Below are 23,701 nucleotides of genomic sequence, written 5' to 3'. Positions count from 1 at the left end.
AGGTCAACTTATGGATAGTTTTGCGGTGGGTTGAATGGTTCCGTTATATCTTCGGAAAGCGATTGAGACGTATGGTTTCGGTGGAATGGTGACTATTCCGTGAAAATGCAAGATAGTTATCTATAAAATTGGTTATTATTGTGACATTGTAACCAAGTGGCAATACTAATGGGATTAGTAGGCCTAGTTTCCAATTTGATCTAGGAACTGTCATCGAACAGAACTGTTTCCGCTGGTTTCTTGTCAAAAACTAATGTGTTGTATTTCGTATTTTTCTAACAAAGTTTTTGGGAACACTTTTTTCTGGGTCGTGTGCAATGATCCTACGGGTCTTCGTTGTCGTATTCCAGCCGAAAACGGCTGAATGGAATCCGCCGTTGAAGAGCGGTGCGACTGTTCGTTTTAAAATTCGACAACAAACTGACGGTGCAATCTTCGTCGTTGCTACTCAACCCGATGGCGCTACCAACACCATCTCACACTGCACAATCATGCACTCAATCATGCACAGATTCTTGTGCATATGCAAAATTGAGAGTTCGAATCAAGTCTAATGTAAAACTTGTAACATTGTACGGTAAGGGGCGGGGCACGCGAAATATGTGATTTCACGATTGGTATATTTGATTGCTTATGTTTAATGTACTATCCGCAATAGCAGAATCAATTCATAGTCTAGAATCACTTATACAAACTAAAATCATTAGCCGCTTACTCTGAATACTACATCTTTCTCCTTCCCTACTCTTTGAACTTTGTAAGAATATGATTTCAATTTTATAAATATTTAATTATAAAGAAAAATCATACCCAAATTGCTTCAAAATAAATTAAAACAATTCTTAATATTGTAGTACCATCAACATCTAATGCAAAGAAGAACAAACTTGATATGTTAAGTACCGTCATATTTTTGCTAAAACTAATAATGATTGTGGGTCATATTTTAATTTTTTTTTCGGAATTCTACTTGCTCTTGCACAATTCGGAATACACCAAAAAGCCCGGAGTCCTGCTTGGTACTCGCAAAGAGCAATCCTCTATAGAACTTGCAAACGTAGTCCTACGTCAACATTCTTTGGGGTTTTACTCACTCTGGAATAAATAAAAAAACGCCTCGGAGTCCATTTGCAAAATGTATTCCTTCATAGAAGCCACAGACGGAATCCTACGTCAACATGTCTCGGAGTTCTACTCGCTCCGGAACGAACAAAATTGTCTCGGAGTCCTGCTCTGCATTCGTGTGGTCTTCTATAGAATACCCAGACGAGCATGTCTTGGAGTTGCATCGGAGTCCTGCTCTGCATTCGCAAAGTATACTCTTTAATAGGATACACAAACGATGTCCTACCTCAAAATGCCTAGGAGTTCTATTCGCTCCGGAATAACCAAAAATGCTTTGGAGTCCTTCACATTCGCAAAGTGTACTCTTCCATAGAATACACAGACGTATTCCTACGTCAAAATGCCTCGGGTTTTTTAATCACTTTGGAATGAACACAAAATGGAATAAACATAAATTTTCTCGGAGTCGTGCTCTGTATTCGCAGAGGTCCTCTATAGCATACCCAGATGTAGGCCTACGTCAACATGCCTCGGAGTTCTGCTCGATCCGGAATAAACAAAATGCCTCAGGTGCTTCACATTCACAAAGTGTACTCTTGTGTAGAATACACAGACGTAGTCCTACGTCAATATGCTTCGGCGTTCTACTCGTTACAGAATAAACACGAAAATGCCTCGAAGGTCGGCTCGCATTCACAAAGTGTACTCCACATAATACACAGACGTAGTCCAGCGTCAACATGTTTCGAGGTTCTACTCGCTCCGAAAAAGAAACAAAAAATGTCTCGGGATCTTGCAATGCATTCGCAAAGTGTACTCCTCTATAGACTACCCAGATGCAGTAATACGTCAAAATGTCTCCGATGTTTACTCGCTCCGGAATGAACACAAAAATGCCTTGGAGTCCTGCTTTGCATTTTCAAAGTAAACTTTTTTTGTTGAATACACAGACGTAGCCCTACTTCAACACGCATCGAAGTTTTACTCGCTCCGGAATAAGCACGAAAATTCCTCGACGGTCTGCTTCGCATTCACAAAATGTACTCTACAGACGTAATCCTACGTCAACATGCCTCGGAGTTTTACTCGCTCCGGAATGAACAAAAAAAGTCTCGGACACCTGCTCTGTATTCGCAAAGTGCGGTCCTCTACAGAAAACCCAGACGTAGTCCTACGTAAAAATGCCTCAGTTTCCACTCGCTCCGGAATCAACAAAAATGCCTCGGAGTCCTTCACATTTGCAAAGTGTACTCCTCTATAGAATACACAGCCGAAGTCCTATGTCTACGGAATGAACACAAAATGTCTTGGAATCCAGCTTTGCATTTGCAAAGTGGCCACAGACGTAGTTCGACGTCAACATGCATCGGAGTGTTACTCACATTCACAAAAAAATGCCTCGAAGTCTGCATTCGCAAAGTGTACTCCTCTATAGAATACCCAGATGCAGTCCTACGTCAAAATGTCTCTGATGTTTACTCGCTCAGAAATGAACACAAAATGCCTTTGAGTCCTGCTTTGCATTTTCAAAGTGTACTCTTCTTTTGAATACATAGACGAACCCCTACTCCAGCATGCCTTGGAGTTCTACTCACTCCGGAATAAACACGAAAATGCCTCGGAGTCCTTCACATTCGCAAAGTGTACTCCTCTATAGAATACACAGTCGTAGTCCTACGTCTACGGAATGAACACAAAATGTCTTGGAATCCTGCTTCGCATTTGCAAAGTGGTCTCAGACGTAGTTCGACGTCAACATGCCTCGGAGTTCTAATCGCATTCACAAAATAAAATACCTCGGAGTTCTAATCGCATTCACAAAATAAAATGCCTCGGAGTTCTAATCGCATTCACAAAATAAAATGCCTCGGAGACCTGCTCGCTCCGGAATAAACAAAAAAATGCCTCGGAAACCTGCTCGTTCCGGAATAAACAAAAAAATGCCTCGGAGACCTGCTCGCTCCGGAATAAACAAAAAAATGCCTCGGAGACCTGCTTGCTCCGGAATAAACAAAAAAAATGCCTCGGAAACCTGCTCGTTTCGGAATAAATAAAAAAAATGCCTCGGAGACCTGCTCGCTCCGGAATAAACAAAAAAATGCCTCGGAAACCTGCTCGTTCCGGCATAAACAAAAAAAAATGCCTCGGAGACCTGCTCGCTCCGGTATCTTTTATTCTATCCTCGGGAGACCTGCTCGCTCCGGGATCATGTTTTATTCAACACTCGAAGACCTGCTCGCTTCGGTATTTTTTTCTATGATTTCGGAGACCTGCTCGCTCCGAAATCCACAACATGAGAGCATACTTACCATTTAGTAACTAGCACATTAATGGATGTGGCAAGCACCATTTTCATGCGCTAGTTACAAATATAAAACCAAACACTACCGACTGCGACATGTCGTATTCCAGCCGAAAACGGCTGAATGGAATCCGCCGTTGAAGAGCGGTGCGACTGTTCGTTTTAAAATTCGACAACAAACTGACGGTGCAATCTTCGTCGTTGCTACTCAACCCGATGGCGCTACCAACACCATCTCACACTGCACAATCATGCACTCAATCATGCACAGATTCTTTCTCTATCGTGATTAGTGCATATGCAAAATTGAGAGTTCGAATCAAGTCTAATGTAAAACTTGTAACATTGTACGGTAAATTGGGGCACGCGAAATATGTGATTTCACGATTGGTATATTTGATTGCTTATGTTTAATGTACTATTCGCAATAGCAGAATCAATTCATAGTCTAGAATCACTTATACAAACTAAAATCATTAGCCGCTTACTCTGAATACTACATTCGTGAACCAATAATCAATATCTATTACTACTAATTTCGTCAAGTTTAGATGATACTGTTTTTAGTACGGAACGTAAGGCCTATTTAGGTTCTTGAGTTCCAAAGTCGTTGGACGGTTGGAGGCTCGGGAAAGTTATCGGACTTTGCTGATACAAATCCAAGAAATTGGAGAGTAGTTTAGAACTAAATTCAAGTACTTATGGAGCTTTACAAATTTGAGCGGCGGGCTGCCGGAGAACGCTCTACCCGAGCAGGAGAAATTAACTCAATAATACCTAAATCTGTTGTTAAAACTCTACACTATTATGAACATGGTGTGCATAACAGATAAAATTTAAATAAAAATAACACCAAGCGGTAACTTGCAAAATATTAGACATTAGAGGCATTTTTCAAAGCATGGGGCATTTATGTTTTAGATGATATTAATTCGTCAGCTCATTCATTCATTCGTCAGCTCATCACCAACTCATTCGAGAAGTCGTTGGGTGTCAAATGAATGTTGTTCGCATGCTCGTGAACGGCTGCTTCATTATGATGTTCTGTCCAAGATTGTGTGAGCTGAAGAAGTGTCGACCTGTTTCAGCTTTCTTCTCTGTGGGAGTTATCAAGCAATGCGTAGTACCATTTTTGTTTCATGTGATCAAAGGTGGAATGTTCAATTTCTAGAACATCTTTGCATAGTATAGGAGAGCGTTAATCTTGTTTAAAAAGGGGTTTTATTTCTAAGGTTCACCATTCTGATATCTAGGTAGAATTGTCATTCTAATTTCGCCAGGCGGCACCGATATACGATCGGCTGGGACATTTAGTTGTCAATATTAATGATGAAGATATCGAGCGTTGCGTGGTTCCTGAGCGTTGACGGCAAAATCAGGCACAGGAATTTGTTCAGCGAAAAATAATACACACGCGGAATAACTTTATTATCGAAAATACAAAAGTATCTGAACGATTGATTGGTTTAAACTGAATGATTGGTATGTTGGTATGTTTGCACCGGTGCGAAAAACCGCAAGGTTGCCAAGAATGATTTAGAAAAATACTTTAGTGAAGAAGGGATAAGCCGATGTATTATCCGCACTCCTTCTCAGTGATCACCCGCTTCATAACTTTACGACGAAATATCCGAGTTTCTGTGGTCCCAAAGGTTTGGTCATTATATCTGCTAGCATGTCCTCCGTAGGACAATAATCGAGCACTATCTTCTTCTTCTCGCACAATTCTTGAGCCAAGATTTATCTTTTGTTGTTCAACTGTTCAATCTTGATGAAAGATATCCTCCTTCATCACCTTTGGTTGCACCTGAAAGCTCAACCAGATTGTCTCTTGGCAGGTTGCGGATAGAGAGACATACTCTGCTTCCATAGAAGAGAGCGTTAGACAAGTTTGTCGGCTAGCTCACAAAACGACACCTCCAGCGAACAGGAATACGAATCCTGAAGTGGATCGACGGCTGACAGAGTCTTCCGTCCATTCTGCATCGCAATATCCGACCAACAGATGCTGTGGTTTTCCGCCCAATTTGAGAAAATAGTCACTTGTTTGAGAAAATAGTAGGTCATGAAGTGAAACGGTCATGCAAAAATATCTGTCCGTCATTTTTTCTGTTGAAATTTTTTTTATTTGGATTTTCTTTGGTTCCATTACTTCCATTTGTAAAAAAATGAAGGCCATGAATAAAGAACAGCAAGCTCCTAACTTAACAACTATGGAGTCAAAACTATTCTCTACTGTCAGGGTTCGCCGAATATGTTGCCGTTCAAATCTGTAATCCCTCTAATAAACTGGATACACCATGTATCGGTGATTTCGTTCAGGTATTGGATGTAAACCGTGTGTTGCTGGAAAAAAAAGGAGTACTGAAGAATCGTGCTAAAGGCGACATACGATACGAGCCAGTTGCAGAGAATGGCGAGTAATCGGCTGACAGGGTGCACGGTTGAGCGGAGGAAGGTACAGGAAGGCCAAGGTTCACGTGGTGAAATGGCATTTGACAGGTAGTTGGACTGTCGAGGAAAACGAAATATATAATTTTGCTGGATCTGGTATGTATGGAACGCGGAATGGGCGATTTGACGAAATAAGTAAAAGCATTGCGCCCTAATTTGTCTGTAGGTCTACATGAGTAATTTCGCGTCTTCATTATTTCTATTGAATAATTTTATTATTCTGTTTCATTGATTATTATTCTGTTTCTGTTCAATATTACCATTCTATTATTAATTCTGTTTCATTGAACAAGTATCCATAGTTTAACCACCGACGAACCGACGTGTCACTGGCGCTCTCTGATTGTCCCACACTTTTTAACGGTCATTCGCTTTTGTGAATCGCCCGCTATCGCCCGCTACTGTCAAATGAGCTAAGACACAACTCCGCTGCATTGTTAATACACGTAGGTTGGTGGCTGAGCTACGAAAAGTTCGCGAGACATTATGGGGGTGGCGGTAGTGTTTGATGATTTTTCATTATGGCGTCGTGGGCAGCAAATTTCAATTGTTATCAATTGAGTAGAAAACCGGAATGGGCGATTAGCGAGGTTGGATTTTTCTCGCAATCCGTACGCTAGACCTAACTTCGAAAGTGGCGCGCTGTTTTCATTTGGTTATGCGCTATACAGCGCACCACTTCCGAAATTATATTTGACGTATGGATTGTGAGAGGGAACCAACTTCGTTGGCGGCTAATTCGGTTTTCTACTGAATTGATAATACTTTCCATGGGGTGACACGTCGGTTAGTCGGTGGTTTAACTTTATAGATATAACCTATCTAATCGCATTATGTTACTTTTTCTAAAAGTCATACTACATTGCAACGAGAGTGTCAGTTATAAAATATATTTTATTATGCCACTATATTCAGCGATAAAACCAAACTGTTTATTATTATGATGAGAATGACAACCTAGACAAAATTGCACTTTTATAAATTCGACTATTTTAACTTTACATATTCTAAAACTTGACTTCTATACAAATAGAAGACACTGACACAGAAGATTGATTTGTCAATGATTTCAATATTGCTAGATAGCTTTTACCAGAAGCATTGCATAAACTCCCTATTTTTCAATGTCAATTATGGCTCATGGAAGTTTGAATATTTTATATTTTTATTATGTTTGTAGAATTCACATAGTTTCATTACTTCATATGTATTATTTGTTTTCAATAAAAACGTTCATGTTATAATGTATGATACTGCCATCCGTCTTTTTATTTCATCTTTCCAGAAATCAAGAAGCCTATTTTGGCGATCGTTGAACCAGAACGAAGCATATTCCCCGATTTAAACCAGGACATTGCTTGACGGACTGTTGGTTCTGCATCTCTGAAGACTAAAACTAGCTGGTGTTGAAGAAAGGTCAAATTGAAACTTGGTGAGAGAATTCCATTATATTATATATATATATATATATATATATATATATATATATATATATATATATATATATATATATATATATATATATATATATATATATATAAATATATATATATATATATATATATATATATATATATATATATATATCTATATATATATATATATATATATATATATATATATATATATATATATATATATATATATATATATATATATATATATATATATATATATATAAATGATATTCAAACTACATGATTACATATATAACATAGAAAAAACCATCAGGGCACCCGATTGAAGCGATTGTGGAATCGCCAACTTCCTATTGTTAACATCTCGTGGATAGAGGGCGGGCTCTTCTTCCCATCTATTGGGTCAATCTGGGAATCGAGGGCTAGATTATATTATTGTATGTACGAACTTTCTTCTGGAATGAGATTCTCTATTTATCCCGTGGATTCGCATAAGTGTCTTTGCTTATGGAACCACCCCACCCATTTTTGGCCCTTCATACAGGAGTTTGATGAAATACAAAAAATAATATAGTCATGATCAAATCGTTTGTCAGATATGGCCAGTGCTATCGGCAGGTGCCTTGCTACAATAGATGGTAGTATCATCATCATCATCATCATCAATTTGAGAAAATAGTCACTTGTTTCTTTCAAGCAGCGCAACAAGCGTTTCGCTACGGTCCAAGCTGCTTCAGTAGCAAACTGCAAACTTCCTCCCTAATATGGCAGTGCTAGCTGCAATGTCTGGTCTTGCAACTATTGCCAGACATGTACAACATCGCTCCGACCAAACAGCGGTATTAAGTCACGTCTTCGAAAGTTTCGCTGATCCATCTTTTAGAAATCCAACGTGCATTGGTGATCTTGAAGACTTTGTATTTCCCATTTCATATTTGCTGATCGTTTTGTCGATGTATTGTTTTAATCGAATCTTGAAATCTCCCTTGTCACGCAATAGCTCAACTACCAAGAAATGGCTTATTTCATCTAGGCACGTTAGTTCAAATTCCTTGCTGAGTTGATCGTAAATATGCTTCACAATGGTTTTGGTTGTTGCTATTAACAGCACCCGTTCATGATCTGCGCCCTTCGTGAACAGACACTGATCCGCAAAAGATGGCTCGAAACCGTATTTGGTAAAAACGTCACACAATCTCTTATGCCAACAACGAGCGGACTGACGGAGTCCATAGAAGATTCTCCTAATTCGGCACACGAACTTTTGCTTATCCTGCACTATGAAACTTGGAACTTGGCGCATATATACTCTTTGAGCACACCTTTGAGGTATGCTGTCTTAACATCCACGTGTTGAACGACCAAATTCTTGTGCTTATTTTACGTCTCGCGTGACTCTAAGATTGCCAATTTCGACAATTCTCGCATGAGACTTCCGTGTAATTCAAATGGGAGCAATCGACAATTCTCACTTCATTCGAAACGTCTCACCTCATGTAAGACGTAGAATAAGCACATCTGATTGGCGGCGACAGTGAGAAAAACTCGATGTGTAGCTTGTAACTGGTGCAAAAACAAGCCGTTGTAACCTTGTGCTACGACTCTCGCTTTGAACTTTTCACTTGACTTTGAAACCTTTTCAGACCCTACGGCCTATCGCCCCGTTGGCAGCGGTACTAGCTCCCTAGTACCGTTCTGTTGTTGCGACTGCATTTTATCCTGCATCGCGCTGCTCCAATCTGCATTATTAGAAGATTAAACGTACCGCCAACGAGGGTGTCATTGGGCCAAAATGTGGTATGCTCCAAGTAAATGTTACAAAGCTCTAGTAGTTAACATTCGAATTAAGTTTTAATTAGTTTGGTACAAGCTTGAATAATAAATTTACCGCTGTGTGAGGAAAAAATAATGAATTATGGAAATTCTTAAAAGTTATATGTTGTTCAAAATTGGCCCATTCTCACCCCTCACAGGGGGTGACATTGGGCCAAATGAAATAGTTCAGCGGTGACGATGAAACGATTCAATCGTTCATTCAAAATAATTGCCTACATTACGGCTCTTACCAACTATGTATGGCAAATCAACTGAAGGCTTGGCCCAATCTCACCCCTTTTTTGCGTGCATTGCTCGTTGCTACGAAAAACCAGAACCGTTATATAAATATTCATAAAATGCGATAAAACAACAACAGATTATCGTAACATGATAACCAGGTATCCATCGATCTAAAAACTAGTTATGTAATAGATTTGGGGGGCATTACTGACACTATTTTAATACGGGTTCATTCGCTCAATAGTTTTACATTCTAATTCCAAGCATTATCGTACGAGCACAATTAGTTCTTGGAATTTGTTTTGTGATTTCCTAGACGTGAATTTTAATATAATTTCGAATCGTTTGAAATTTTCATCAAAATTCGTAACAGTTTCTGAGATATTAGGAGTTGAAACATTTTTCGTTTTTGGCCCAATCTTACCCCCTAGGCCCAATGTCACCCCGAACGACGGTAATTCTCCGATTTCTCTACGGCGCATGCCGCTGTCCCAAATACTGTCAAATACTCTCCAAAATGCTTCGACACCGAGCGGTTCTACCATTCCCACTCGTAACTTCGTCCGTAACGTTTGTAATACCTACCTTTCGAGGAGTTATCCCACTCGCACTGTCATCTGGCAACCGAAGTCGCCCTGGTACGCTCGCGGGCTTCTCTGGTGCTACGTAACTCGAAACACTCTTCGTCTTCCCGGATGACCAGCCCGACTGGCATCATACTCGCTATCACGATACCGTGCGATACCGTGCGGTAGGCCGATATCACTCTGAGACACATCAAGCGGTAGGTGCTCTCCAGTTTCTGCAGGTAACTGGTTACCCCCAGTGCTTTTGCCCAGGACAGGCCGCCGTACCTAAGAATAGATGCGGCAACGCCTGCCAGTAGCCTACATCTACTGGCGCACACCTTGGAGCCGTTGGACATCACCCTCGATAATGCCGCCACAGCAGTCGAAGCCTTCTTGCACGCATATTCGACATGGCTACCGAAGGTAAGCTTGTCGTCTATGATGACCCCAAGAATCTTCAGACTCCGCTTTGAAGTGATCGCGAAGTCTCCCACGTGAATAACTGCATATTGTGGCGACTTACGGTTATTGACGATAACCACCTCCGTCTTATGTTGAGCGAGCTCAAGGCCTCTCGCACTCATGCAGTCCGCCACAGTGCTGATCGCGTGTGCTGCGGTTAGTTATACTTCGGGGATTCACTCCCCGTAGACCTCAAGGGTTACATCGTCAGCAAAGCCGACGATCTTCACACCAGGATGGAACCTAAGCTTCAGAACCCCGTCATACATCAGGTACCATAGTACCGTGCCCATGATTGACCCTTGCGGGACTCCTGCGGTAATAGGAACGCTTTTCTGACCGGCATCGATCTCGTCTAACAGCACACTGTTCTGGAAGTAACTTTTCAAGATCCGGTACAGTCTCACCGGCGACTAAGCCGGCGTAACAAGAGCGCGATGGCATCCCAGCTTGCGCTATTGAATGCGTTCTTCACGTCCAGTCTCACCAACGCACAATATTGAATACCTCGCCTTTTTCTTTGGATCGCTACCTCTGCAGTCTTTAGCACTGAGTTAATAGGGTCCACTGTGGACTTACCCTTCCGAAAACCAAACTGGTTGCTCGACAGGCCATCCGTACCCTCTGCGTACGGGGTGAGCCTGTTGAGGATGATCCTCTCGAGCAGTTTGCCTGTCGTGTCGATCAAGCAAATTGGTCTGTACGCCGATGGGTCGACCGGAGGCTTCCAGGCCTTCGGCAGCAGTACCAACTTCTGCCTTTTCCATCTCTCAGGGAAACGACACTCGTCTAGGTATCTCTGCATAGCTAGCTTGAAAATGTTCGGGTTCGCTATGATCGCTGCCGGAGAGCTATCTAATATACTTCTGGACGAACAAATTTCTGAGAAACCATAAAGCACAGTTTTGCTTAGACCCGTAATGCTGGGTAGACACCTTTACGTGGTGTGTTACGGGGTAAGATCTACCACGGTTACATAGCCAGCTACAGGCAAATCCTGACCCAACGATTACCTTCCTCATTATCCAACTCCGTGGTACTTATGAGGGTGTCGCTAAGTCGGTGGCCTCTCGTTAAGTAAGTACTACATCAACACTTCATTCTCCTCTCTAGGTACGGTGAAGATGGGCGTGGCGAGGAGTAGTAATCCTCATGCTTTTGTTATTTTTGTTTAAGACTGGAATCAAGGACCACTCCCCTTCTTGATTTCTGATAGCATTCTAGATAAGGATCTCAAAAGTAAAACATGAGTATCACTAGTGTCCAATCTACGAATTACACCGTAACAATGCTAATGCTAATGCTAATGCTATGATCGCTGCCTTGAGTGTACTGTTTGGGACTCCATCAGGCCCTGGAGCTTTGTTCATCCAAAGGGAATTAGCCACTGCGAGTAACTCTTCGTTCGTCACCGGAGCCAGGGACTTGTGGTCTTGGTCATAACGATCCTATAGGCGTCACCCCACAGATTCGCGTTGGCACCCTCGCACAGGTTTTCGAATCACGGTTTCTTGCTGATCTTAATGGCCTTGTTAAGGGTCAGTCTCGCAGCTCGAAACACTTCACGGCGCACCGCTCTTTCCTCCTCGGTGCGGGTTCGTTGCGTTCTACGTCTGGCCTTGAGACAGGCTGATCGTATGGCTGCAATTTCAGCACTCCACCAGTATGCCGGGCGTCTGCCATTTCTTGGAAGGGCTTTCCTCGGCATAGTAGCGGCATAGACAGCTACCAGCGCATCCCCGCTTAGACTGTCAGTGTTGGCCTCCAGTCCCAGCTTTTTCCTATTGGCATCTCCGAGAGGACACGCAGGCCCGCCCATAGCATGGTTCCGGGCCTGCTTCTTACTGGCGCAGATAAGGCACCTAGGTGCCTTGTCGCATCCCTGCGCCTTGTGTCCCTCCTCGCCGCAGCGACGACACATCTTGCTTCGGTCTGGGCCCTTGCGGTCATAAGACTTGTGCCCGGACTCAAGTCACCGGTAGCACCTGTCCACTGAAGGTGGCTGAAGCACGCTTACTGGGCACACTGACCAGCCGATCTTCAGCTTCACTTTCTCAGTGACGTTTTTGGCATCAGCCACCGGTAGTCTTTTTTCTTTTTTTTTTTTTTTTTAAACGAAGGTAATGGAAATCTGCAAACAGACACCTGGGGAGGCGAACCCAGGTAGTGTGGGGATGGGATCACCACTCCCGACCCACTAAAACCAACTCCTTCCTCTCCAGTCATTCCCCCGGCCCGCAATTAAGCAATACTTCGGGGGATGACTATTGGGCATTGCGCCCCTCCATGACGTACACAAGTACACGTATGTGCCTCAACTCTCCGACACTCCCCATGCAACACATTTGCACAAGACACACTGGCACCACATGTGGCCCAACACTCACCTGCCAATGCCGCTTGAATGATTGCAAGGACCAATTTATAAGTACCCTGCAGGGGTACCCCATGCCGCCATCTGGGGTTGTAATACCCCATCTCCCATTTTTATCCACTCTGTGCACCTCCTGTGCATCGTTTGGGCGTGGAACACCCGGCACGTCAAGCGTGCCTAACACTCACCTACCCGGGCTTTGACACTGTCAATAGGACTCCGTAAGGTACTATGCCGGTAGCACCCACCCATTGACGTTTCGAAGCCCAGGTAGTCCTCAGCCAATGTGGTGGTCTCCCCATCCTGGGACGGGGTCACACCACTACCTTACATGTCTCCGATTTCTGAGGTGCCGCAGAAGCATCAACCCCCCCGACACTCCTGCCAGACGCAGCGAGACTTTCGTGTCCCCTACTTCTGAGGTGCCGCAGAGGTATCTGCCCCCGACACTCCTGCCAGGCCTCACCAGACTTCAGTCATTCTAACACTACCGACCATGCGTACCATGCGAGACTTACTTGTGTGCTCACCCATACACTCGGTCCCTCATTCTGTGGGGGTATTACGAGTAATACCCCCAACTTCCATTCGCTTGCACCACATGTGCACCACTTGGGGGTGTGTGGGTACCACCCACTGCCACCCGCTTGCCGCCGAAGCAGCCCTCACTCTGTGGAACCTCCACAGGCTCCGTTAACGACCTGGCTAATTGTTTCACCCCCCAGGCCATTCATCCCTTCGGCACGGGTCGCCTGACACCTTGGGATTCGGGGTTAGGGGCTTGTGTGCTTTAAGCGGCACACGGTCGCTTGATAAGGTTTGCTTGCGGATATGTGGTATTTGGGAGGGAATTAACAGCGCCCCCTGTTAACCCCACCACCTCCTAGGCAGAACCCCCTGACTCACAGACGGCTGGGGAGGGGTCGTCAAGCCCTTGGACATGGTCCCTGCTGCCCGCAGCCACCGGTAGTCTGAGATAGGCTACCTGCGTACCAAAAAGTCCCCCTCTTAGACGTACAGAGGACCGCTCAACCTATGTGCCGCACTGCTCTTTGACGGTCAGACAACGTCTTCAGCGGTCGTGACCTCGTCCAGTTGCTTACACTGGAGGGTCAGTTCCGCACCCAACGGCCTGACCTGGGCGCCGTCACCCAAGACCTCCTGGGCAAGAGGTCGAGGGGTGTTCGACTTCCGCACCCTACTGACCAGCTGCCAAAGATTTGCATCCCCTTGGGCGGATACCAATGCCTGACTGGGCCAGCTTGTGACTCAGCAGCTTGAGCCTGTTTGATACCTTTTGCCTTCTTGGGCACACCCCCTTCAGGCTCCGGTGCACCAACCAGACGATCTTTTGCCTTTATGGTAGCGCGTCTGGGTCGCTTCCAGTTTGACGTTTTCTTGTCCGCGCTGGCCTTAAGGGCGGAATCAGTATTGCGACTCGAACAGCTTGCCGAAGCACCAACAGGCTCTGTTTAAACTCCTTGTTGGTGTTCTGCTTACCGCTTATGAACTCGATGATGTCATCGAGTTTCTCGGCCACCACCCGTATCACTGGTAGTGGCTCATCAGGCGTGCAAGCCCACCACCACTGGAGACTCTTCGGTACTGCCAGTCGCAGCAACCGTCACTCCGCTCTCCCCCTCTCTAATAGGGGACCTCGCTAGACCTCTTTTGGCAAAGGGGTCCACCACCTCCATCTCCAAAGATTTTTGCCTTTCAAGACTCATTGCTATATGGGTCCCCCTTGCGGTTGCCGCCGAATCCTACTGGAGTAGTCGCCTTTAGTGATCCCATGGTTATCTATGCCTGCCTTGCGGCAAGCAGGGAGGCCATGCGAGGGATGACACTTGCGTGTTCAGAGCCAGATCAGCATCAGGAAAGGGCATCTGAGACTACTCCTACCCAGTAGGCAAAACTGGATGGCAGAATTGGGCAGCGTGCTACAAGACCCGCCACGGTTTTATGGAACGGAAGACAGTCTAGCCATTAGCCCACTCGGCATTACGAGTCGGTGTCACCCGGCCCTACTAAGAGAGTAGAATGTCAGACTATCAGCCCTCGCTTCACAATATTACAATATACCATACACATAGCCTTAACGTGCCTGCCAGAACCATAATTGAGACCTTACTGGCGTCAGCCTCAATGCGCTACCGTGCTCCCTCGTTCATAGCTCATTTAGCCGACTGGTCATGTCAACTAGTGTTGACCGACCATCGCTTCCAGTGGGCACCAAAATACGATTTTTCAACTCTAACGTGAAATCTGTGGTGTTATACGCTAGCGAAACATGGTGTGTATCAGTGGAGAACACTCAACGGCTGCAGGTATTCATCAACAGATGCCTGCGGCATATAATTCGGGTCTGGTGACCTCACAACTGGATCTCAAACAACTAGCTCAATCGTCGTTGTCACCAGGGGCCGATGGCAACAGAAATTCGGGATCGGAAGTGGGGCTGGGTCGGCCAGACTCTACGTAGGGGCGGAAACGAAATCTGTAAACAAGTATTAGACTGGAACCCAGTGGGACATCGCAGCAAAGGCAGATCCAGAGGCTCATGGCGGCGAAGCCTCGCTCAGGATGGAGATCTTTCAAGTCGGCCCTTTGCACCATCGGGGGTGTACAGGAAGGTAAATGGCCGCCATATCTCCCTTCTCGATGGAAAGAAAAATGAACGCGTAGACTGACAGCCACGTTGAGCAGATAGACTGAGCTGGTGCTATTTTTAACCCATTTATACTTCTCCTATTCAGCCAGATTTTTGTCTCGGGAAACAAACAAAATGCTTTTTGGCATCGAATAGAAATATGGAATTTTCTTACATCCCAATCCAATTGCGATGTGTAGCAAAAACTAGTACGACAAACAGGAAAAGTTAGTGAAGTGAACAAGAAATCTGCGATGATGAATGTTATTGGCTGTAAACAGATATCGGAAGTTGTTCTGACAGCCGGTTTTTATTTTTCTTTGATACCAATCGAAGCACGTTTTGCACCAGCTTTAAACTTATTTAATTACTTCGTTCGTCTGCAGTATGTCCGCTCGGCCATCATCTTGGCGACAATCCTACCTCATCTGTATGCAAATTCTAAATCGTGTAGGTACTCAGAAATAGTTATGTGGAACCAACTTAACACGTACGTCCCCAACCCCCATTTTACGACAAAACTCAAAATTCAAAACCATGCAGCTCAGCCAATTTCTAACGGATTTTCAAGCAATCTTCTGGATTCGATCACAAAATTCCTATAGTTTTAGGAACCGAGGTCAATTTTTGTGCAATGGCCATGGTTCCGGAGATATTCCGGGGAGTACTGGGGTTACCTCCCTCCCGGAAAAAATGGTCACTGGCAGATCGGCTTCGAAATCCATCGTGCGACATGTCAAACTTCATGATTTTGCAAAACAAGTACACTGGAGTACACAGATAAAAATATGTTGTGATTTTAAATGTATTTTCATGCACATATTTGGAGCATGCAAATAAACGTAAGATTCAATCGATATGAGTGTTCTTCCAAATCAAAATGAATTTAAACTGTGCTTGCTTGTAAAATTCAATCAAATTCAATTGAATATCGAATGTTTATTCGTTTGTTGGGACCAGCTGCAATGTTACACGTCGTTGAATTTTCAAAATTATTTGCTGTGTACATTTCGGCGATTTTCGATCGAATTGGTCACCCTCCGGGTGCTTCCAGGGCCTGGTTCCCTTGGGGAAGTGGCCAATTTTCGTTGAATCTTGGAATCCATCTTGCGACATGTCAAACTTCATGATTTTGCAAAACAAGTACAATGGAGTAAATTTCGGCGATTTTCGATCGAGTTGGCCACCCTCCGGGTACTTCCAGGGCCTGGTTCCCTTGGGGAAGTGGCCAATATTCGTCCAATCTTGGAACCCATCTTGCAACATGTCAAACTTCGTGATTTTGCAAAACAAATACACTGGAGTACACTTCGGCGACTTTCGATCGAATTGGCCACCCTCCGGGTGCTTCCAGGGCCTGGTTCCTTTGGGGAAGTGGCCAATATCCGTTCAATCTTGGAACCCATCTTGCGGCATGTCAAACTTCATGATTTTGCAAAAAAAAGTACACTGGAGTACATTTCGGCGATTTTCGATCGAATTGGCCACCCTCCGGGTGCTTCCAGGGCCTGGTTCCCTTGGGGAAGTGGCCAATTTTCGTTGAATCTTGGAATCCATCTTGCGACATGTCAAACTTCATGATTTTGCAAAACAAGTACAATGGAGTAAATTTCGGCGATTTTCGATCGAATTGGCCACCCTCCGGGTACTTCCAGGGCCTGGTTTCCTTGGGGAAGTGGCCAATATTCGTCCAATCTTGGAACCCATCTTGCGACATGTCAAACTTCGTGATTTTGCAAAACAAGTACACTGGAGTACACTTCGGCGACTTTCGATCGAATTGGCCACCCTCCGGGTGCTTCCAGGGCCTGGTTCTCTTGGGGAAGTGGCCAATATCCGTTCAATCTTGGAACCCATCTTGCGGCATGTCAAACTTCATGATTTTGCAAAACAAGTACACTGGAGTACATTTCGGCGATTTTCGATCGAATTGGCCACCCTCCGGGTGCTTCCAGGGCCTGGTTTCCTTGGGGAAGTGGCCAATTTTCATTGAATCTTGGAATCCGTCTTGCGACATGTCAAACTTCATGATTTTGCAAAACAAGTACAATGGAGTACATTTCGGCGATTTTCGATCGAATTGGCCACCCTCCGGGTACTTCCAGGGCCTGGTTCCCTTGGGGAAGTGGCCAATATCCGTTCAATCTTGGAACTGATCTTGCGACATGTCAAACTTCATGATTTTGCAAAACAAGTACACTGGAGTACATTTCGGCGATTTTCGATCGAATTGGCCACCCTCCGGGTGCTTCCAGGGCCTGGTTCCCTTGGGGAAGTGGCCAATTTTCGTTCAATCTTGGAACCCATCTTGCGGCATGGCAAACTTCATGATTTTGCAAAACAAGTACACTGGAGTACATTTCGGCGATTTTCGATCGAGTTAGCTACCCTCCGGGTGCTTCCAGGGCCTGGTTCCCTTAGGGAAGTGGCCAATTTTCGTTCAATCTTGGAATCCATCTTGCGACATGTCAAACTTCATGATTTTGCAAATCAAGTACATACAATGGAGTAAATTTCGGCGATTTCCGATCGAATTGGCCACTCTCCGGGTACTTCCAGGGCCTGGTTCCCTTGAGGAAGTGGCCAATATCCGTTCAATCTTGGAACCCATCTTGCGGCATATCAAACTTCATGATTTTGCAAAACAAGCACACTGGAGTACATTTCGGCGATTTTCGATCGAATTGGCCACCCTCCGGGTATTTCCAGGGCCTGGTTCCCTTGGGGAACGGCGTGGTTCGGCGTGAACCAGTTTCAAGCGCCAAAATTTCTTCAGAAGTATCTCCAGGAATTCTTCCAGAAGTTCCTCTACGAGTTTTTTCAAAAGATCGTCAAGAAATTCCTTTGGACATTCCTCCAGATATTTCTCCATAAGTTTTTTTTTTTTAATCTTTATTTAGGTGTTTTTTTAATTCTAGATTAAGTTCAACACCTTCTCCATAAGTGCCTCTGGGAAATTCTTCCAGATACTCCTCCTGGATTTCGTCTGGAAGTTCCTTTAGGACTTTAGGAAGCTTTTCCAAGAATTCCTCCAGGAATTCCTACGGAAGTTCCTCCAGGAATTCCTATGGAAGTTCCTCCAGGAATTCCTACGGAAGTTCCTCCAGGAATTCCTACGGAAGTTCCTCCAGGAATTCCTACAGAAGTTCCTCCAGGAATTCTTGCATAACTTTTCAAAAGGACCTAAGTAACATTTTTTTCATGAATTAATTTGAATAGCGCAATCAACTATTGATTGTAGTATTCAAATTAATTCATGAAAAAAATGTTACTTAGGTCCTTTTGAAAAGTTAAGCGAGAATTCCTCCTTAAGTTCCTCCAGGAATTTCTCCGGAAGTTCTTCCAGGAACTCCTCCGTAAGTTTCTCCAGGAATTCCTCGGGAAGTTCCTCCAGGAATTCCCCCGGAAGTTCCTCCGGAAGTTCCTCCAGGACTTCCTCCGGAAGTTCTTCCAGGAATTCCTCCGGAAATTCCTCCAGGAATTCTTTCCTAAGTTCCTCCGGAAGTTCTTCCAGGAATTTCTCAGGAAGTTCCTCCAGGAATTCATCCGGAAGTTCGTCCATGAGTTTCTACGGAAGTTCCTCCAGGAATTACTCCGGAAGTTTCACCAGGATTTCCTCCGGAATTTCTTCCAGGAATTCCTCCGGAATTTCCTCTAGGAATTCCTCCGGAATTTCCTCTAGGAATTCCTCCAGGAATTCCTCCGGAATTTCCTCTAGGAATTCCTCCAGAATTTCCTCCAAGAATTCCTCTGGAATTTACTCCAGGAATTCCTCCGGAAATTCTTTCAGAAATTCCTCCAGAAGTTCTTCAAGGAACTCCTTCGGAAGTTCCTCCAGGAATTCCTCCCGAAGTTCCTCCAGGAGTTCCTCCGGAAGTTCCTCCAAGAAGTTCCTCCAGTTATTCCTCCGGGAGTTTCTCCAGGAATTCCTCCAGGAATTCCTCCGGAAGTTCCTCCAGTAATTTCTCTAGAAGTTCCTACATTTATTCCTCCGGAAGTTCCCCCAGTACTTCCTCCGGAAGTTTTTCTAGTTATTCCTCCGGAAGTTCCTCCAGTAATTCCTCCGGAAATTCGTACCGGAATTCTCCCGGAAGTTCCTTCAGGAATTCCTGCCGAAGTTCCTCCGGGAATTCTTCCGGACGTTCCTTCAGGATTTAACCAATATGCTCCACCAGAAATTCCCCCGGAAAATACTCCAGAAATTTGGTGGTCAATTCCAGTTTCCAGAGGCATTCCTGGAGGAACTTCCGGAGCAATTCCTGGAGGAACTTCTGGAAGAATTCATGGAGAAACCTTCGGAGGAATTCCTGGAGAAACTACCGGAGGAATTCTCGGAGGAACCTCCGGAGGAACTCCTGGAGGAACTTCCAGATGCATTCCTAGAAGAGCTTTCGGAGGAATTCCTGAAGGAACTTCCAGACGAAATCCAAGAGGAGTTTCTGGAGTAACTTCCCAGAGGCACTTACGGAGGAATGTCCAAAGGAATTTCTTGACGATCTTTTTAAAAAAAAACTAGTGGAGGAACTTCTGGAAGAATTCCTTGATGAATTTCTGAAGAAATTTTGGCGCTTGAACTGGTTTACGCCGATCCACTCCACCGCTGATCACTAACGGCGTGACGCCGCCACCGCTGCCTGAAAATGATCTATCACGCCACCGCCGGTAAAATATCAATCAGCGCACAGGTCTACCTGGAAGTACCCAGAAGGTGGCCAATTCGATCGAAAATCACCGAAATGGACTTCAGTATACTTGTTTTGCAAAATCATGAAGTTTGACATGCCGCAAGATGGGTTCCAAGATTGAACGGATATTGGCCACTTCCCCAAGGGAACCAGGCCCTGGAAGCACCCGGAGGGTGGCCAATTCGATCGAATGTCGCCGAAATGTACTCCAGTGTACTTGTTTTGCAAAATCATGAAGTTTGATATGTCGCAAGATGGGTTCCAAGATTGGACGGATATTGGCCACTTCCCCAAGGGAACCAGGCCCTGGAAGCACCCGGAGGGTGGCCAATTCGATCGAAAGTCGCCGAAATGTACTCCAGTGTACTTGTTTTGCAAAATCATGAAGTTTGATATGTCGCAAGATGGGTTCCAAGATTGGACGGATATTGGCCACTTCCCCAAGGGAACCAGGCCCTGGAAGCACCCGGAGGGTGGCCAATTCGATCGAAAGTCGCCGAAATGTACTCCAGTGTGCTTGTTTTGCAAAATCATGAAGTTTGACATGTCGCAAGATGGGTTCCAAGATTGAACGGGTATTGGCCACTTCCCCAAGGGAACCAGGCTCTGGAAGCACCCGGAGGGTGGCCAATTCGATCGAAAATCGCCGAAATGTACTCCAGTGTTCTTGTTTTGCAAAATCATGAAGTTTGACATGTCGCAAGATGGGTTCCAATATTGAACGGATATTGGCCACTTCCCCAAGGGAACCAGGCCCTGGAAGCACCCGGAGGGTGGCCAATTCGATCGAAAGTCGCCGAAATATACTCCAGTGTACTTGTTTTGCAAAATCATGAAGTTTGACATGTCGCAAGATGGGTTCCAAGATTGAACGGATATTGGCCACTTCCCCAAGGGAACCAGGCTCTGGAAGCACCCGGAGGGTGGCCAATTTGATCGAAAATCGCCGAAATGTACTCCAGTGTTCTTGTTTTGCAAAATCATGAAGTTTGACATGTCGCAAGATGGGTTCCAATATTGAACGGATATTGGCCACTTCCCCAAGGGAACCAGGCCCTGGAAGCACCCGGAGGGTGGTCAATTCGATCGAAAGTCGCCGAAATATACTCCAGTGTACTTGTTTTGCAAAATCATGAAGTTTGATATGTCGCAAGATGGGTTCCAAGATTGGACGGATATTGGCCACTTCCCCAAGGGAACCAGGCTCTGGAAGCACCCGGAGGGTGGCCAATTCGATCGAAAGTCGCCGAAATGTACTCCATTGTTCTTGTTTTGCAAAATCATGAAGTTTGACATGTCGCAAGATGGGTTCCAATATTGGACGGATATTGGCCACTTCCCCAAGGGAACCAGGCCCTGGAAGCACCCGGAGGGTGGCCAATTCGATCGAAAGTCGCCGAAATATACTCCAGTGTACTTGTTTTGCAAAATCATGAAGTTTGATATGTCGCAAGATGGGTTCCAAGATTGGACGGATATTGGCCACTTCCCCAAGGGAACCAGGCCCTGGAAGCACCCGGTGGGTGGCCAATTCGATCGAAAGTCGTTGAAATGTACTCCAGTGTACTTGTTTTGCAAAATCATGAAGTTTGACATGTCGCACGATGGATTTCGAAGTCGATCTGCCAGTGACCATTTTTTCCGGGAGGGAGGTAACCCCAGTACTCCCCGGAATATCTCCGGAACCATGGCCATTGCACAAAAATTGACCTCGGTTCCTAAAACTATAGGAATTTTGTGATCGATTCCAGAAGATTGCTTGAAAATCCGTTAGAAATTGGCTGAGCTGCGTGGTTTTGAATTTTGAGTTTTGTCGTAAAATGGGGGTTGGGGACGTACGTGTTAATCCGCACGGTTGGATTGTTCCGTAGAATTGAACAAATCTCCCTCATCATAGAATGGTGCCGCTTTACCGATATAACGACCCAACTTTGGTGGTAAAACTTCCTCGCCGTTCAACCAGAGGGCGATGAGAAACCCGTCGCACACTCATGCGGGATTATGATATAAAACAGGATGTAGCATAGAATATCCCCAAAGGGAGCACACAATCGCGTGCCAGCAAAAGTGAATAAATTAAATCCGTAGGAACAACGGATGCATTTCATATCGAAAACTCTGTTACAAGCTTTCCCAAGCTTGGCGTCAACTGCGCTTCAGTACGGCACTAAACCGACCAACCTACCTACTTCGGTCGCAGAGTACAAGGATTAGTTGCGTAGAACCAACTGGAAGCAGTTTGCTTGTTTGTTTGCCCAGCGTTTCACACAATGGATGGTGTTGAAATCACTTTATTATTATGTGTTCGCATGTGCTGCTCGAAAATAAGGATATGCGGTGTTTTCGAACGATATCATATTAGAAACAGAATATTAATGCTGGCTTTTGTGGACAGACACGAAATGTAGTGGAAAAGGAGCACTTTTAAATAGTGTACCTTCAATAGATGACAAATTTTCTGCAAAATACAAATAGCATGTCTGTTCCGTGGTGGTGATCAAATACGAATTTTCAAAAATGGTTAAAGTAGCATTTTTCCTTAGATTTCGTAGATGTAGGCCGATTACATATTGACGCGTTGGAGTTAGGTTGGAGTCACACATTATAGTGGGTATTATTAGGTAACCCGGCCAAATTGGAGACCAACATTGAGATTCATAATGAAACAACAAAAAATATATCGCATAACGTATACTCCTACTACAAAACGCCTTTTGCCTACCAACAGTAGGAATCCTTCAAGTGAAAGTTACGATGCATATTCATCATGTGCGCGCTACTCTATAGTGGCGTGTGCATGTAAAGGATGTTCGTCCTAAAAGATGAATGAAGATTATCTGCCATCTATCTTTCCCTTGCTGAACATCACCACTCCTTCATTCGCGACTAAATGGTGGATCGTTGCGAGCATTAATTATTCATAAGATGGGAAAATGCCTCAGATTGCGAAAAGGACGTTGAGTCCCATCTACCGATTCTCTCAATGGGTGACATTTACGGGCGAAAGTTTCATAAAATCTCATCATGTTGAGAAGCAACCGGCGAAGCAACAAACCTCAAATCCAATGTCACTCGTCGCCTTAGTTAATTACATTAAACATGTACAAGCAAAATGAAACTAGCTGGGTGGGCTATGGCCGTTCATTAAGAAACAAATGGGTACCCTTCCCTAAGACGCCACTTTATGTTGCAATCCAATTCATTATTATACTACGTAGTGCATAGCTTGTACTAAGATTCTTGCTCTAATAAACACTTCGACAGTATCTTTTTTCATCGCAATTCTCCCCCATTTGCAGTTGGATACACCTCGAACGATGTCCTCTATCGGTGGAACAGCGGACGGTCGGCGGTCGCAATTGCCGAGGATATGAAGTTGTCACAGTTCGACCTGGTGGACTGCCCGGCTGGGAACGTTACGGATCGTGTGGTGCACAAGACGGCTTCGGTGGGTGCCACGGTGATCAACCCCGCTAACGACATCGACGGATTGGACCCGAATGCTAAGCTGTATGTTTGTAAGTATGGTTTAAACGAAAATAATTTCAATAGGGCACAGGTAAACAAATGGTATCCCGGATAAAAAATATCATTAAAATATCATAAATTTTATTGTTACAACACCATTTAAAACATAATTTTGACCATTGAATATAATGGAATT

General features: G+C 44.6%; 1 protein-coding gene across 1 annotated transcript in view; it reads left to right on the top strand.

Moving 5' to 3' along the window:
- The window catches only part of LOC134226284 (gamma-aminobutyric acid receptor alpha-like), a 239,071-nt gene that overhangs the window by 201,639 nt on the left and 13,731 nt on the right, over nucleotides 1–23,701 (top strand). Inside the window, exon 6 of the mRNA XM_062706954.1 lies at nucleotides 23,337–23,555. Coding sequence (XP_062562938.1) covers nucleotides 23,337–23,555 — 219 coding nt within the window. The remainder of the gene's footprint in view (nucleotides 1–23,336; nucleotides 23,556–23,701) is intronic.

This window comes from Armigeres subalbatus, chromosome 3, assembly GCF_024139115.2.
Source record: "Armigeres subalbatus isolate Guangzhou_Male chromosome 3, GZ_Asu_2, whole genome shotgun sequence".
Lineage (NCBI taxonomy): Eukaryota > Metazoa > Arthropoda > Insecta > Diptera > Culicidae > Armigeres > Armigeres subalbatus.
This window is presented reverse-complemented; position numbering and strand designations above follow the sequence as displayed.